At 33.2% G+C, this 18,247-nt stretch overlaps 1 protein-coding gene across 6 annotated transcripts in view; it reads left to right on the forward strand.

The window, feature by feature from the left end:
• The window catches only part of LOC125816782 (leucine-rich repeat receptor protein kinase HPCA1-like), a 31,402-nt gene that overhangs the window by 7,351 nt on the left and 5,804 nt on the right, over positions 1 to 18,247 (forward strand). The window contains exons 1-2 of one of the 6 annotated variants that reach the window (XM_049496405.1): positions 17,217 to 17,386; positions 17,835 to 17,955. The exons of the other annotated variants lie outside the window; for them this stretch is intronic. Of the exons in view, the coding sequence (XP_049352362.1) occupies positions 17,287 to 17,386; positions 17,835 to 17,955 (221 nt within the window). The 5' untranslated portion in view covers positions 17,217 to 17,286. Of the gene's footprint in view, positions 1 to 17,216; positions 17,387 to 17,834; positions 17,956 to 18,247 lie in introns of those variants that run through there. 6 annotated transcript variants of the gene reach the window in all.

The raw sequence follows: 18,247 nt of genomic DNA on the forward strand, positions 1-18,247 counted from the left end.
GCAAGGCTATAAGAAGACTTCTTAAGATCATTGTGTATTTGTACAAAAATTTTCTGACAATGATTTTATCATCCTCTTGTTGTATGTGGATGATATGTTGATTGTGGGCAAGAATACTTCCAAGATTGACTAGTTGAAGAAAGAGTTGCGTAAGTCTTTTGCTATGAAAGACTTAGGTCATGCCAAGCAAATTTTGGGCATGAGAATTACTCGTCTCAAAGATGAAAGGAAGATATTTTTGTCACAGAAAAAGTACATTGAACGTGTACTAGAGCTCTTCAATATGAAGAATGCTAAGTCTGTTAGTACACCTCTTGCTGGTCATATGAAGTTGAGCAAGAAGATGTGTCCTACAGTTAGGGAGGAAAAAGAGAGAATGGCCAAAGTTCCATATTCCTCCGTCGTCGGAAGTCTACTGTATGCTATGGTATGCACTAGACCTGATATTGCTCAAGCAGTTGGTGTTGTCAGCAGATTTCTCGATAATCCTGGAAAAGAGCATTGGGAAGCTGTGAAGTGGATACTCAGGTATCTTAGAGGAAGCTCAGATGAATGCTTGTGTTTTGGAGCATCAGATCCAATCTTGAAGGGCTATACAAATGTTGATATGGCAGATGACCTTGATAACAGAAAATCCACTACTGGATATTTGTTTACTTTTTCAGGGGGAGCTATATCATGGCAGTCGAAGTTGCAGAAGTGTGTTGCACTATCTACAACTGAAGTTGAGTATATTGCGGCTATTGAAGCCGGTAAGGAGATGATATGGCTAAAGCGATTTCTTCAAGAACTTGAATTACAACAAATGGAGTATGCTATCTATTATGACAGTCAGAGTGCAATAGACTTGAGCAAGAACTTCATGTACCATGCAAGAACAAAACACATCAACGTCAGATATCATTGGATCGTGAGGAAGTGAAGAGTGAATCATTTCACGTCAAAAAGATCCACACAAGTGAAAATCCTGCAGATATGCTGACCAAGACGATACCGAAAGACAAGTTCGAGTTATGCAAAGAACTTGTGGGTATGTGCTCCCTCTAAAGAATATAAAGATACCTCCTTCCAGATGAGACTGGAAGGGGAGATTTGTGGGGTCCAGTCCCACTATTCCATTTTTTACTTCAACAATTGCTGCATGCAATTGTCAATTGTTGGAAAATTGCAATAGCAGCAAATATTGAAAAACACAGCAAATGTTGAGAAATTATAAACTTTTGGTGACACAACTTTGACATATAGTGTATGGTGTTGAAATTTGTTGCTGCAAATTTCTTCTATAAAAGGAGCTTATTAGCTCATTTGTAAGACACCAATTCACAGAGAAAGAAAAATATAGAGAGCTGTGAGGTTTCCATAGACTATACAAGAAAATAGTTTGTGAAGAAAAATAGAGTGTGAGCGATATTTTTAGTAAAGTGGGAAATCAAAAGAGTGTTATTCCTTTTGAGTGTGTAGTAGTCATTTTGAGTATTGTATTTGTGACTACACGGTGTAAAATTCCTTACTATAGTGATATCAGTTGCTCATCTTAGCCCGTGGTTTTTCCCTTATTTAAAAGGGTTTCCACGTAAAATTCTTGGTGTCATTATTTTCCCATTTTATTTCTATCATTTGCACATATTTATTTTTGTGTTAGTACGCATTTTCCCAACACATGTCATGCAACTATTCTCATTTTTCGCTGTGTGCTAGTCTTGTAACAAAGTGACCTAGTATATGATCTATGTTTTGCATTTCAACTTTACGGCAATGAGGTGTTTATTTATGACAGCAACTTGAGGGGAAACAAGATCAATTTTACCCTGAATATTGCATCCAACTATAGCAGTCAACTAAAACTGATTGATTTGCAGAACAATTCCATCGATTCATATACAGTAAGACCTGGATTACCTTTTCAAATAATGTAAGTCCTCAAGCCACTTTTTCTCCACTTTAGCAATGAGAAAGAAATAATGGATCATTCATGATAGGACATTTGATTCTTCTGAATACAATTTAGTCGTTTAACAATCTCAGTTTTCTACTTGTTCATTTGGCAGACTTATGCATAATCCAGTATGTTATGAAGAAGGATCAGAAGACTATTGTGGCATTTCCCAAACAAACTTTGGATATTCAACTCCACAAGATAATTGCCTTAAAACACAATGCAGTTCTGATCAAATTTTTAGCCCTACCTGTAAATGTGCTTATCCGTACACAGGCGACTTATTCTTCAGAGCTCCTTCCTTTTCTGACTTGACAAACACAAGCATTTGTGAGTCACTTCAGAAGTCTATGCTATCTTCTTTTAGCCAAAATCAGGTGCCAGTAGATTCAGTTTCCTTGAGTAATCCAAAAAAGAATTCAGAGTACTACCTTGTGTTACACCTGCAAGTTTTTCCATTTGGCCAAGATCATTTCAACCGTACTGGGATTGCTACAATTGGATTTGCACTTAGCAACCAGACTTACAAACCCCCACCAAATTTTGGACCATTCTTTTTCTAACTTACTGGATTAAGTACTAACTTCTTTTGAATGACTTAATTAAGTAGTTGACACTTGACAATAACCCTTAAATTTTGATATTCCTAAAAGAAGAAAAAAATTACTACTTTTAATTTCGAGAAAAAAACTAGACTTTATTTAATTATCTAAACCTAATCAAGTTGTTAATATTCATCTTATTTAGGATTAACACTCAATATGGTCAATTATTATTATGAGAAATATTCAATATTTGATCGATACCTGTGATGAAGTTTTTTTCCCAATACATTGGTATAGAGGGAGAAGATTACAACTCAGCTGCAAGTAAAAGTTTAAGTAGCCAACCAGCTGAGCTACTAAGTAGGGATGACAATAGGGTGAGGCGGGGCGGGTGAAGCCTTGCATACACATTTCAAGTTGAAAGAGTAATGTCGTCTCTGAAAAAATGTGTCATGGTTATTTTAGGAATTTTCTATAAACTCTTTTTTGTTATTTTGAACTATGAACTATTTATATCTTTAGCTTTAATTATATGTTTATTAAAGGATCTATTATATATATGTATATAAACTACAAAAATTTAGCAGGTTGATATGCTCAAGTTACCAGGGAAAAAGAAGGTTAAAAGTTTAGATGCCAACATGACAATGAAATTTTTTAGAAAGAAACTATAATGTGAATGAGAAATATATTTTGAAGTACATACTAGTGTATCACTGTGACACAATTTATGATTTAAAAGACAAAAAAGAAGGATTCTATCTAAATAAGAAAAGTAGAAAATATTTCAAAGAAAAAAAATACAAGGCAAGGTCATAGGAAAAGAAGCTACATAAAGCTGCACAACCCATTTATTGTTCTCTGAAAATGTACTTTGACCTGCCCAGTGGCGGATCCAGGACTTAGAGTCCGTGGGTGCCAAATGGGATTCGAACCCGCAACATCAACCTTCTAAAGTTGTCCTCTTACCGTGGCACCACAAGCCAATTTTGTTCTGTAGGTGGCACGCTTTATATTTATATAAATATTATATATATATATATACCTATGTATATATAGAGTTTCCGTCGAAGTTCGGGGGTGGCGTGGCACCCCCACAGCCCTTCATAGATCCGCCACTGGACCTGCCCTGCCACAATTGTCATCCCTACTACTAAGATTAAAAGTCTCTGTTTTGAAAATTTAGAGAAGGAGTTGTTGTTTGGTTTAGGATGAATTTGAATTTTAAATATTTGTTAGGTTGTTTTAATTGTTGAGATTATTTAGTTTTTAAAATTTTTGTTATATTTTTGTTATGCAGATTATGTTATCAAGTTGGCTATTCAAAGTTCTATTATGCTTAATAAAATATTGAGAGACATTTTCAATCGTTTTGTGCTTTCTCAGTTTTAAAATAACACCAACAGTGGTATCAAGAGTTTCATTAATCTTAAGGGATTTGAGAAATCTTCAAAAAAAAAAAAACTACCATACATTTTTTAACCCGTAAGGGCTACCTTTTTAACCCATCAGGGCTATCCATTTTAACTCATTCAGAGCTACCTTTCAGCTCGTGCTTTTCTCAACGCACAAGCTTTTCTAAACCATTTTTAACGAAAATAATGTCAAGCAATAGTCTCTCTTTGAATGCCCAAAAAAATTCACTGGTGAAAACTATCAATTTGGTCAGTGAAAATGAAATCGTATCTTGAACCCTATGATATGTGGAAAGTTGTAATGGAAGATATACCCTTACAACCTCTCCCTGCAAATCCTATCCTTGCTCAAATTAGATCTCATTCGGATGAAAAATCAAAAATGTCAATGCCAAAACTGTAATTCAAAATTCAGTTGCGTATTCGATTTTTTCTAAAAATTCTTGTGACAATTCCAGAGAGATTCGAATCTAAATTTCATCTCGGGAAGAGTCTGAAGATCTCTCTACTATTTCTATTGAAGAACGAATAAGTGTTCTTCAAGCACAAGAGCAAAGAAGAGCCTTTAGGCAAGATAATGTTATTGAGGATGCCTTTAATGCAAAAAAAGAAAAGAAAAAGGTAATTACTCTTTGCAAATACTGCAAAAGAAAAATACACTTGGAAAATTTTTGTTTGGTGGAAACCTGATGCAAAATGTGGAAATTGCAAACAAGCTGGTCGTGTTACATAAGTATGCAAGCTGAAGAACAATTTTCAAGCACAAGTTGTAGAAGCAGAAATCGAGGAGGAGCAACTTTTTTAAATTGCAGTATCTAAAACAAAGGAGGAGTGTTGAATTTGCTTTTTAGTTATTGCATTCATTTTTTAAAATAATAAGTTACCTTGTTTTAGGATGAATTTGAAGTTTAAATATTTCTTAAGTTATTTTAATTGTTGAGATTATGTCATCAAGTTGACTGCAGCTTAATAAAATATTGAGAGACATTTTCGCTAGTGTTGTGTTGCCCTTTTTTAAAAAACACGAGAGTAGGTGAAATGAAGCAATCCCTTGTTCAACTCCTTTACAAGTAAATGCATCAGATAGCTGTCATTGATGGGCAGAACTTGAAAAGGGATTTGAAGTTGAAGTTGTCTTGTCGATTTTAATTTGTAAAGTTGATCACATATATGGTAGTTTCTATGGCAATGATGCTGCGAATTTTCATCTGTTTTCTGGTTGTTTTGATCCAAGTTCTGTCAGTAGCAGCACGAACTAATCCTGTTGATTGTAAGTTGCTTTTGTTCTTCTCTATCAAATGTTTCTTAACCAGTGGTCAGAGATACTTGATTTATCTGTGAGTACTGGTGTTCAAATCTTAGTTCCTTTTTGTAATCATATGAAGAACTTGTCTCTTAATCGCAATAATCTTGAGGGAACATTAAACATTTCCTGTTCTCTTCTAGTGACGAAGAACTGATTCAATATTTTATACAGCTGCTGCTTTAAAGTCTCTCAAGGATTCTTGGTATGGTCCTTCCAATTGGACCGGAGAAGATCCCTGTGGGAGTAGTTGGGGAGGAGTTGGATGCAGAAATTCACGAGTAATTTCTATGTAAGAATTCGGTGTGTATCCTTTTGTCAACTGCTTAAAATTACAGAAATCATATGGTTGATGCCATCTTTCTCAATTTCAGAACACTGTCAAGTATGGGTTTGAACGGTCAGCTATCTGGAGACGTCCAAGGATTATCTGAATTGGAGACTTTGTAGGTCTTCCTTTCACATTTCATGTTTCTACTTCACTCCCTTTTTTCTTATGACTGAGCAATAATTTGTCAGTTCTAATTATGGACTGCTCCTTATAGGGATCTATCATACAACAAAGATTTGACCGGATATCTTCCTCAGTCTATTGGAAAATTGACAAAATTATCAATTTTGTAAGTGAATGTGAATAATCATCACTTGAGTATTCACTTTCCAGCTAATCTGATGATAATATGCTGATGTTTTCTTGATTTCATGACAGGATCCTTGTTGGTTGTGGATTTTCTGGACCAATACCAGACTCCATAGGATCTCTGACCCGGCTGGTTTTTCTGTAAGCATTATGTGGCACTCTTTGTACTTTGAATGTGCGACCAGTACGTGGCATATTTTACCAGAATGCAAGGGTCATATATTATCTGCTTAAAATTGTTAACGTAATGTGTGCTTTTGGTGCTAGCTGTACTCAAATTTTGGTCCATCTCTGAGACAGGCAATGCACTTCTAAACAGAGAAATCAATTCATGAGGAGTTTAATCCATACTGCTATTCTTGTGTTTTATACGTTATCAAAAGTTGAACTGTTGTGTTTACCATATCTATCTGTATATGATTTCTTTCAATCTTTCTTCTGGTATATGCTCTAAAACAGCCCCATTCTGTATTATGCAGATCTTTGAACTCTAACCAATTTACTGGAAGAATACCTGCTACCATTGGCTATCTGACAGAGCTTAATTGGCTCGATTTATCTGACAATCAGATAGAAGGAAACATTCCAGTCTCTAGTGAGAGCAACCCTGGTCTTGATATGCTTGTTAACACTAAACACTTGTACGCTTCTCCTTTTTCTTGATACTTGTTTTGTCTCTCAACTGCATTTTCTAAGATTTATTTACATTTCTTCAGTCATTTAGGGAAGAATCAGCTATCCGGTGAAATTCCAGCTCGTCTTTTCCATTCTAATATGACTCTGAGACATCTGTAAGTTCCATCGAATTGGAGAATAAACTTAATAAATTATTTTGTCCGTAAATATTTGAGACCTCACTTGTAGTTGAGCTTGCCTTTTGATATTCTTGTTAGTGCATGTTTTTACTTCTGAGAGTAGTCATGTGAAAGAAGGTTGAAAATTATATCACAAACAACTTTCCTTTACTGTTTCCTCATGCTTGTATATTCCAACTTGTAGGCTAGTTGAGAACAACAGGTTTACCGGGGTAATCCCAGATACATTAGGATTTGTCCAGACGATGGAAGTGCTGTAAGTATTGCTATCTTGTGCTTTCCCTTTATCATCTAGTAAAGTTGCTTTCTGAATTGTTTCTGGTATTGCAATAGTCGTCTTGACAGGAATGCATTCAGTGGATCTGTTCCACAAAACCTCAACAATCTCACACATGTCAATGAACTGTAAGTAGAAAATGAAACAATTTTCTGAACCTACTGTAGGTCCTCTTTCATTTTTTGAAGTAGTATATTTTGACCATGTATTACAGCTACATATCAAACAACAATTTGAAAGGCCTTTTGCCGAATCTCACTGGCATGAATGTCCTCAACTACTTGTAAGTTGCTTTTGTGCCTTTATCCCTTTGAGTTGACAATCCATTGTTCTCAACTTAGTACTATAAATATTTCTCCCCAATCACGGGCACTTATTTTTTGCAGGGACATGAGTAGTAATACATTTAATGCATCAGATTTTCCATCATGGATCCTAAGCCTGCAATCATTAACAACATTGTATACTCTCTCTCTCTCTCTCTCTTTTTTACTAGATCTGGGAACGTGCGTTGGACGTTTATCTCAAAGTACTTATATAAATTTTTTTTATTGCAAATGACATATTTTATCCCCTTCAAATCTTTGGTATTTACGAAGAAGAATCTATCATTGTTTCTATAGGAACTACATATATCTTCCTAATAAAAAAAATATACCTTTAACTATAAAATTGACTAAAAGTTCATCAAGTAAAAATAACTAACTATTGCACAAATTCAATATTCAAATGAGGATACTAAAACACCACATGCTAGGCTAATGTATACAAAACAACAAACCATGGTAAATTCTCAATAATAACAACACAACAATAGAAAGTTGTACAATAACAACAAACAAGAAAAATAAATGTTAAACTAAACAATAAAAAGAGACAAGAGAAGAGAGCATAGAGATTTTCTCATGTTTTTTTTTCAATTGGTTTAAGTGTGTAAATTATTGTGTCAAATGTCATTATTTATAGGATAGCATTGAGGAACACAAAGAGTTGTCATAAATATGATATTAATCCAATTGAGATTATCGATGAGAGTAAAAAACATAATGAATATAATTAGTGGGAATTACATACATATAATGAAGAGTTAGTGGTAATTTATGTATACTAATATGATGATTTACTATTTACTACTATTTAATTTATTAAACAATTTATAACATTTAAATATAATGTACAAATAAAACTGTTATCTAAGGATAAAATATGTAAAAGAATTCAAATATATTAAATGTGTAGTGAAAAATCATTATGACTAATTATTAAAAAATTCATAGTAACTATGATTATGAAAAATCACTACTATTACTACATGGAAGATGTAAAGATGGTTGTTTTTTTCTTGCTAATAATAACTTACAATTTAATAATGAGTATTGAATTGTAAGTCTAGCTGGAAATAGGAGTGTTAACTACCATAATACGAACAGTCAAAATTCATTGAATCCCAAAATAAATATTAAATGAAAAAATAATATTTTAAATAATTTCAAGAAAATAAATTAATAGTTAAAGGGTATTTTCGTAATTCAACTTTTGACTTAGATTCTTCCCACTTTTAATATAACTAATTCTCGACACGTGCGTCCCATATTAAGTAATATAATTCATAATTAAATTGGAGGTTAGTGAGCAACAAATTATATGGATATGCTCCATGTATGAAATTCAAAAGTCCATGTTAGATGGATATGCTCCATGAAATGAGGAAAAGAAGTTACGTTATCAGAAGTCCAAAAGTCCATGTAAGATGGATATGCTCCATGTATGAAATTAATTAAATGAATTTAATCATTAATAACTAACGAAAATTATATCAAAATGCAATTGCTAGACTTCTAATTCAGTAAATAAAATATGATTATTTCATTAAATTTATTGGTTAATTAAATATTTAGTTATATTTTAATTTAGTGTGGGGTAAATTCGTAATTCAACTTTTAAGTTATGAGCTTTCCACTTTTAATATAAAATATAAAATAATAATATGATTTATTGGTTAATTAAATATTTAATTATATTTTAATTTAGTGTGGGGGGTAAAATCGTAATTCAACTTTTAAGTTATGAGCTTCCACTTTTAGTATGACTAGTATCTGGACACGTGCCATGTTATTTTGTTCAAACTTTTTCATTAAGATGGAGGGAGTATATAATAGTTAAATATATTGGTTTTAAAAAACGCAAGCTTATTCTTACTAAAATAAAGAAATTAAAACACATATCAATTCTCTCTTTACATATAAAGTACTCCCTCTGTCCCTTTTTAGTTGTCCACTTTAGAAATGACACACAGATTAAGGCAACAATGATTAGCACAGTGAAGTTACAATTTTACCCTTATGACAACTTTTCACTTCAAAATTACAACCACTTCTTTGAATTCAAGTGAAATAAATTGGAGGGAAACAACATACACTTTTACAATTTTCAAGAAGTGTAAATAAGGGTATAATAGGAAAAAATTTGTTGTCCTTTCTTGATTTGTCAAAATGGACAACTAAATAGGGACAACTAAAAAAGGAAATATGGACAACTAAATAGGGACGGAGGGAGTAGAAACAACTGCTAAAAGTATAACAAGAATATTTGAATGCTAAAATTAAAATATTACATGTCGGAATAATGATACATAAACATTGTGCATTACAATAAATCTATATTGAACTTTGTTTAGTGAAGTTGATGTTACTGGCTAATCGAACTCTAGACGCCAATAGCTCTAGATACTTCCCATCCTCTCAAATTGTTGCTTTCTCGTCAAGAACAAAAAAGAAGATGAAATTAATTAATAAATTAAAATTATGCAAGAGCCTATAAAAATGGTGAGTAAGAATTCAAGAATCCTTTCTTGCCTTTTATAGCTATTTTTCAATTTGCATTCCTTGAACCTTTTCTTTCTTTAGTCTACATTTAATTATTCAATGCAACTCTTCCTATTCTCCAAACTATTTAGCAATGAATAACGCACACTTAAATTTGATTAATGGGTAAATCATTAAGGGCTACATTTAAATTGGACTTTTGAATATCTGCAGATTCACAAATCTCATGTAAATTTAAATACAATTACTACTATTTCAATTAGATTAGGCATTTTATTTTAATTAAATATAAGAGAAAAATTGTAATCTAACTTTAAACACTCGTTTTAATTTTCTCCATTTTTATTCATGTTAGTACATTCACCTCAGACTAATATTCTACTTTGAACAGAAATAACACAAAGCAATAAATATATAGAGATACATATTCCAAGCCATAATAAATGTCATTATTTTTTTATTATGGATACATTCACCTCAGTTCTCACCCCATGAATTTCCGTGACATTTCATTAATTTGACTGGAAACATAATAAGTATCATTATCTTTTAATTGGAATATGAATGTCAAACAGTGCCCTCTCTTTTTTTGTGTGGATAATTTAGTGATTTTATATTTATGTATATTAATTTTGAAGAGATAATACATTTTTTTTATTATTTATTTAGATTAGATGTTGTATTTATTACATTTTAATTAAGTATAGGGGTAAAATTGTAATCTAACTTTGAAGATAGGTGCTTCCCACTTTTAGTAATTAGTAAAAATTACTCCCTCTGTCCCTAATTACTTTTTCACTTTTGAATTGACACACCTATTAAGAAAGCAATTATTGACATAGTGAGTTTACCATTTTACCCCTATTATTAATTATAAAGTGGATGGATTAAAAATTTAAGATTTTCAAGAAATTTTACCTTTTTTTAAGTATTTAATTGAGGGTATAATAGGTAAAATTATTTTGTCCTTTCTTAATTTGTCAAAATGGACAAGTAATTAGGGATAACTATAAAAGGAAAAGTGGACAAGTAATTAGGGACAGAGAAAATAGTAAATTATATATATATATATATATATATATATATATATATATATATATATATAATATAATATAATATAATATATGATATGAAAATATGATATGATATGATGTGTGTGTGTATGCACGACCATGAGCAGGTGCATGTGTGTATTGTGCTCGTGTATATGCCTGCATCCATTTGAATATGGACTGATTTCTTTTTTTTCTTCTTCTTGTTTTTATGGATTCAATTCCTAGTTGTTCTTTTTAACCTTTTGACTGACCTTGTATTGTCAGGGTGATGGAAGACACGGGACTTCAGGGATCAGTTCCAGCTAACCTTTTCAGCCTACACCAGTTGCAGACAGTGTAAGTGTCCCTTTTACTTTGTGTCGTTTTTGTATGAAGTATAGATTGAGTATCTGAAGTTGAATTTATCTTTGCTGAAATTTCCTTCCGAACTCTGTATTATGCTGATAGTTGTTGACAATGTGCTCATTGCTTACAGCATCTTGAGGAATAACAAACTCAACGGCTCACTTGATACTGGAACCACATATAGCAACCAGTTGAAGCTCATTGATGTGCAAAATAATCTTATCGAATCATTTACTCAAAGACCAGGGTATCCCTTTCAGATAAAGTAAGCACTATTCCATGATTCTTCAAGCCATAAAATCTCCAAGTTGAGAAGAAACACCATACGCGAGACAGTTTTTTGCCTAGCTTATTGTGACGTGTGATTATTCTATGCTCAACTTGACTATATACTCGTTTATTTACTTTTTCCTATGCAGGCTTGCAGGCAATCCTATCTGCAATGAAAGAGGAGAAGGGAGAAAAACTTACTGTATGGAAACTCAACAAACTGAGACATACTCAACCCCACCAGAGAATTGCTTGCCAACTGAGTGCAGCTCTAATCAAGTTCCTAGTCCTACCTGTAAATGTGCTTTTCCATATACAGGCAACCTATTCTTCAGAGCTCCTTCCTTTTCAAACTTGGGAAATAGAACTATTTATGAGACTCTCCAAAAGTCCTTGATGCAATCCTTCCAAAATACTAAACTGCCCGTGGAATCAGTTTCCCTCCGTAACCCAATAAGAGATTTAGATGACTACCTTGTAATACAGCTGCAAGTTTTTCCATCTAGCCAAGATCGTTTCACTCGGACTGGAGTTTCTGGAATAGGTTTTGTGCTTAGTAATCAGACTTTCAAGCCCCCATCGTCATTTGGACCTTTCTTCTTCATTGGTGACCCCTATAAATACTTTGTCGGTAATAGAACTATTTCTTTTTCCTTTTTTTCACTCATTTCTCATCTCCTACATATATGTGCAGCCTAATCTATAATTACAGAAAGTTGGTGGCTGAAGAAACAATATATATTTGAAGTCTTGATGATTAAGTTTGTATGTACTTTCGTTTGACAGAAGAATTTACTGTATTTTTAAGACTTTGAACGTGAATAGCAACTATTACAGGTCTACTGTTTTGATAACTATATCAATCCTTTCTTAAGTATTCAATTTAGAAGTACAAGACCCAAAAAAAATTGTCTAGTCATTGAGACAAAGATACGATAAAAAAACTAAAAATTTAGGCTACGTACATGTGATGGATCAACTTTCGTTCATTGTTACTAGTGATTTTTCTGTTAGAGTTTGCATAAACTTCAATGAATTTATTAATGACGTTTTAGTATAGACTCAGGTTATTCTGATCGGTCTCCTTAGAAAAACTGGTTCATTAATTGACAGCTGAAAATTCAAATTATTGTTTGGAACATTATGGAGCTACATCTTAACGTTTCATGTTACTGAAGTCTGAGGCTGTGTTTGCTGTTTTCTAGAGGCATCCACAGGATCAAAAAAATCAATTAGTACAGGCATTATTATTGGAGCTACAGTTGGTGGTTCTGTCCTTGCAATTTTAGCACTAATCATTGGTATTTATGCTTTCCGGCAAAAGAAAAGAGCTGAAGATGCTGCAAAGAGGAGCGATCCTTTTGGTAAAAGTTGGAACTAACTATTAGGCCATTTACCTATTACTTCATCTTACGGTTGTTGTTGCTATCTTGCTTCTTAATGCAGCATCCTGGGACTCAAATAAACATAGTGGTGCTGTTCCACAGCTGACAGGAGCTAGATTTTTCTCATTTGAGGAAATAAAAAAATGGACTAATAATTTTTCAGAAACCAATGTTATTGGTTGTGGTGGTTATGGAAAGGTCAGTTTTTATTGAACCTGCACGACCCCCCCCCCCCCCCCCGCCCCGCTTCCCTCCACCATCACATAACTGAGAATATCAATATATCAAGAAGTTTGTTTGTGTTTCATCCCACAATCATGGAGACTGCTCTGATACACTAGCATGTGTTCTGTTAGCAGTACTGCAGCCTTCATTCGTTCTGATCTTAATCATCTTAGACTCAGTAGTTAGTACTACCCGCTTCTTTGTCAAAGTGTCAGGCTATTTACAGACGATAATGAACTGATTGTATATTTGGATTGAGAAGTATTGATTCTTCCACCCAAGATAATTCACATATTTTGGTTTCGGGTGTAATACAATAGCGCTAATCTGTTTAATTAATAAGATCCGGAAAGTATGGATATTTTTTATCTTGTTTGTACCAGCTTCTCTTTCCACTGAAAAGAAAATTTCTTGACTACAATTGAAACTGTATTAAGTTTTTAAACAGTAGAAGTGTGGTCTACAGGTTTACAGAGGAAGTCTTCTGAATGGAGAATTGGTTGCAATTAAAAGAGCTCTACAAGGGTCTATGCAGGGTGCACATGAGTTCAAAACTGAGATAGAGCTTCTCTCAAGGGTTCATCACAAGAATGTCGTTGGCCTTGCTGGCTTTTGTTTCGATCAAGTTGAACAGATGCTTGTGTACGAGTACATTCCTAATGGCACCTTAAAAGACGGTCTTTCAGGTATATGTTGATCCCTTCTTGTTGATTAATTGAAACTAGCTCCTTTTAACTTGACCAAAATGCAAATGGAATGAAATTTGTACTTGTAGGTAAGACTGGGGTCAGGTTAGATTGGATGAGGAGATTGAGGATAGCCATTGGAGCAGCCAGAGGTTTGCAGTATTTGCATGACCATGTCAATCCCCCCATTGTACACAGGGACATCAAGTCCAACAATATTTTGCTAGCTGATCACCTAAACGCAAAAGTTGCTGATTTTGGCCTGTCCAAGCTTCTAGGTGAAAGGGGTCACATTACCACTCAAGTCAAAGGAACAATGGTAAGTAAAGATTCTATAAACACCTGCCTGAAATTTCTGAATATTGTATGCTCCCTCAAATTTCTGATGTCCAGAAAGTTCAGAAATTAAATGTGTCAATAATTTCTAGTCTTGTAATAACCATTACAAGCACTATTTCATTGTCTAGTAAGAACACCCGAAGCTCCTCCTTTCTCATTGACCACCCTTCCCTCCACTAAAAATGAGTAAATAAATAAGTAGGAACAGGAAAATACGAAAACGTTTTATTTATTTCTTGATATTCTCTCAAGGTAAGGGACTTGTAGGTAATGATGCTTCAAAACACCAAATTTAAGGAGAAATACTACCTTGATTAGGAAACAATGAGTTATCGCCCATATAGAAGCTACAAGCAGATAGAAGCTTTTTAACGTTCATATAATGTGATCTTGCCATGTATGAAAGGAAACAAGTTGAGATGTTGCAGAAAAATGTGTCAGTAATCTTTTTGACGGTTGCCTTTTATTTATTAGGGATACATGGATCCTGAATATTACATGACAAACCAGTTGACAGAGAAGAGTGATGTTTTTAGCTTTGGAGTGGTGCTGCTTGAGATAGTCACAGGAAAAGTTCCTATTGATAAAGGAAGATATATTGTCAAGGAAGTGAAGGATGCAATGGACATGACAAAAGATTTGTATAACCTTCATGAAATTTTGGATCCTGCAGTTTGTTCGGGTGCAACTCCTAGAAGCTTAGAGAAGTTTGTGGATCTAGCACTCAAGTGTGTTGAAGAAAAAGGAGTCAATAGACCTAAAATGAGTGAAGTGGTGAAACAGATTGAATATATTATGGAGATCGAAGGCCTGAACCCCGATGATGAATCTGCATCTACTTCGGCAACCTATGAAGGAGCAAACAAAGGCTTGAACCATCCTTATACTGAAAGTCTCTTTGTCTATAGTGAAGCATAATTTTCTCATCTTGTATTTTTTCAATTGGATTACAAAACACAAAACAAGAAAAGAAGGGAAAATAGTCAGTATAGGGTTGGTCACTTGTACTTGAATTAGAAGTAAAATTGCCATCATTTTAGGAACAGTCTGAAGATTCAGTAACTAAGTAGTTCAGGACATTGGTTTCTCCAACAAAGCAGAAAAATACCACACATTCTTATCGATCCCTCGATCAAGCTCTAGCATAGGAAGATAAGCTACATTTAACTGTGATCCCAGGCCTCAGAGCTCTGTATATGCCATATTGAGTGAACTCAAGCATGGTATCCAGAATCCAATTGTTCAAGATACGAATAGAGTGCACGATACCCAGAGTATTCTTGAAGAAAAGAAGCCTCTGGGAGACGCCAACGTGCATGGATATTAATCCCCTGAATGCAATGAAGCTGTTGAATGAACCATCCAAATTCATGGAAGTTGTTATAACTTACAATGGTTACATTCCTTTCCTTCATCCTAGCAACTGTACCGAAGAATTCTACCGCATTCCGTGCAGCTATGTTGATCCTCCAGAGTCTACCCAAAGGTTCAAGCCAGATTGTAGGAACTGGGCGATAAGTTTTTGTATTTCAATGAGAAGTTCGACGGAACCCACGATTTCCAAGTAGTAAGTTGTCGGCATATCGCGTTGTAACTCTATCCTAGATTTAAATAGAGGTAGTCATAGATCAAAATATTAGGAATCAAAGCAAGAAAAGTAGCATTGATGGAACGGGGGATCACACCTTTAGCGAAGAAATAAGGTGATCTGCTGGAAGTTTTTGAAATCCCAACAATATTTTCTATATAAAAAGAATCTGGAAAGCCTGATGGCTTTAAAGGATAGGGGTTCAATTGTTCCCTAACTCCCGGTTGCCATAACTTGATTCTTAATTTAACATGTTATAACAGATTACTTACTACTTCATTCATCTGTCTCATTATATGTGAAGGTGTTACTATTTGGAGAGTCAAATAATTTATTTTACTACAGTTTTCTGATATTTAAAAAAAAACATTTTGAATTATTAGCTATGTTAACTTGGAATACTTTTTGTATTGATTTTAAATATGTAAATTATATTGAATCTACACCCGAAATCATAATCAATATGGAATGTCACTTACTTTCCTACTTCCACAAAGGAAGTCAATTTCAAAACCTTATTTTTTTAGAAAAAATACTTTCCAAAATTTTTGACCAATAAACATTAATAAAAAAAAAAAGTAGAAGAAAAGAATTTTATTGATATCTTTTTCTCAATAAATTCTTTCCAAAATATCAATAGCACACATATTATAAAAAAATTTACTCTTAGATTAGGCTACTTGCCAAATTCCCTTTCTTTGGACAACCAATATGAGTAGTGAGTGAACCCACCTCATTAAGACTAACATATCTACCTACCAGGCCCTTGCTTCGGATGATCATAAATAAATCAATATTAAAGTCACAATAAATGATAGGGAACTTACATATTTGGCCGCTCACCCAAAAATAAAAATCCACATATAAAAATATCTTATATATACTTTCTTTTCGTTCATTCTTACTAATTCATATATAACTTGACATACCATTTAAGGTAATTCTATATTCAAAAGGACTTGAGCCTAAGATAACTTTTATACTTTAAAAAAAAAACTAGGATGGACTATTTTTTTCATCTTAGAAGAGACAAAATCATTCTAAGAGTACTGTAAAAGTTATTTATATATGGGGTCCAATTAATGCATGATGTAAGTTGAAACATAACCTTACATAAAGGGAACTGTGTTTTTTAGCCCCTACAAGGGTGTCTCTGTTTTCGTGGACTTAGAATGTTCACTACTTACTACAGTAGTAGTATTTAGAATGATTTTGTTATCACGTCGTTTGATTGGAAACAAGGTATTTTATAATTATTAATTCCAGAATAAGTTATTTCTTTATTACGTATATGGAAAAATCTATCTTATTACTAAGATATAAATGGTGAGATAAATAATCTCAGGACTGTCTAATACCTCCAATCAAACGCACAGTAAAAAGTAGCCCTACAATTTATTTCTAAAATTATTACATATCTTATACCTTATACGTACCAAACGACTGCTCAGAGAGAGAAGACTTGTATACGTAGAGAGATATTATCCTCTTGCTGTTTAGAGAACAGTTTAATCCTCAAAACAAACCAAACACTTGTGGTTTCTCTTTCTTCCCATTACTCTTCTTTTCTCTTTCTTTTTAGTACACATATTGGCCCCTAAGAAGAAACTAAGGTTGCATGGTGGTGGATTTAAACAATGGTCCAAACAAGAACAATCCAACTGATCATCTTTTGTCTGCTTATTATTTCTATGCAAGTTTTGGTGCAGCTGGGAGCTTCAACAAATTCTGGTGACTGTAAGTCCTACTTATCACATCTCTTTTGTTGTTTTTTTAACTGTATAATTATGAATTTAACTTATATACACCATATCGCGAATAAAAAATAAAGTTATACTAGTACCTAGCACAGTTAACATGTTATATCGTAAGTTACTTATTGTAAATAGCTCTTGTTTTAGATGATCTGAGTTATGAAAGCAAATTGTTTTCATTTCTTTTCTTCTTTTTTTTGTAGGGAATATATTAGTGTCCACTATTTTAACTCCAATTTATTTTGATTCCTTTTTCGAGTTCATTACTTAAAAGGTCATTTCAATTATTGAACATAGTAATGTTTTTCGTTGTTTTGTATCAGAAAAGTCAAATATGATTTTCTTCATCAATTTCATTCCGTATGTTCTGAATTTTTTTAAAAATAATTAGTGTATGGTATTTTTGTTCAAAAATAAAATGATTGGTGCAGATGTTGTGTTAGAGTCACTGAAGGAAGAGTGGGAAAACATACCTCCAAGTTGGGATGGGTCTGATCCTTGTAACGATCCATGGGAAGGCATCGACTGCAACAATTCACGTGTTATTTCTATGTAAGCTTTTTTTTTTTTTGTGATTAAATTAAAATTGTTAAAAGAGAATCATATTAATCGGAAATAATAACAATATTACCACGCTTTATATTATTCCTAAATTTATGAATAAAATGTTTAAATTAAGAAATAAAAACAAAAGTGCACTCTGTCAAAAATTCCATTTTTCCTTAGCTCGACAACGTCACATGTTTAATTCAATGTTCACCCACCTCATTTATGCCAGCTAAATAATATCTTCGATTTTTTAAAAAAAATCTTCAATTTTTTTAAACACTAGAATAAATAAGGA

Source organism: Solanum verrucosum, unplaced genomic scaffold (assembly GCF_900185275.1).
Source record: "Solanum verrucosum unplaced genomic scaffold, falcon-dt-bn FXZP01000261.1, whole genome shotgun sequence".
Classification (NCBI taxonomy): Eukaryota; Viridiplantae; Streptophyta; class Magnoliopsida; order Solanales; family Solanaceae; genus Solanum; species Solanum verrucosum.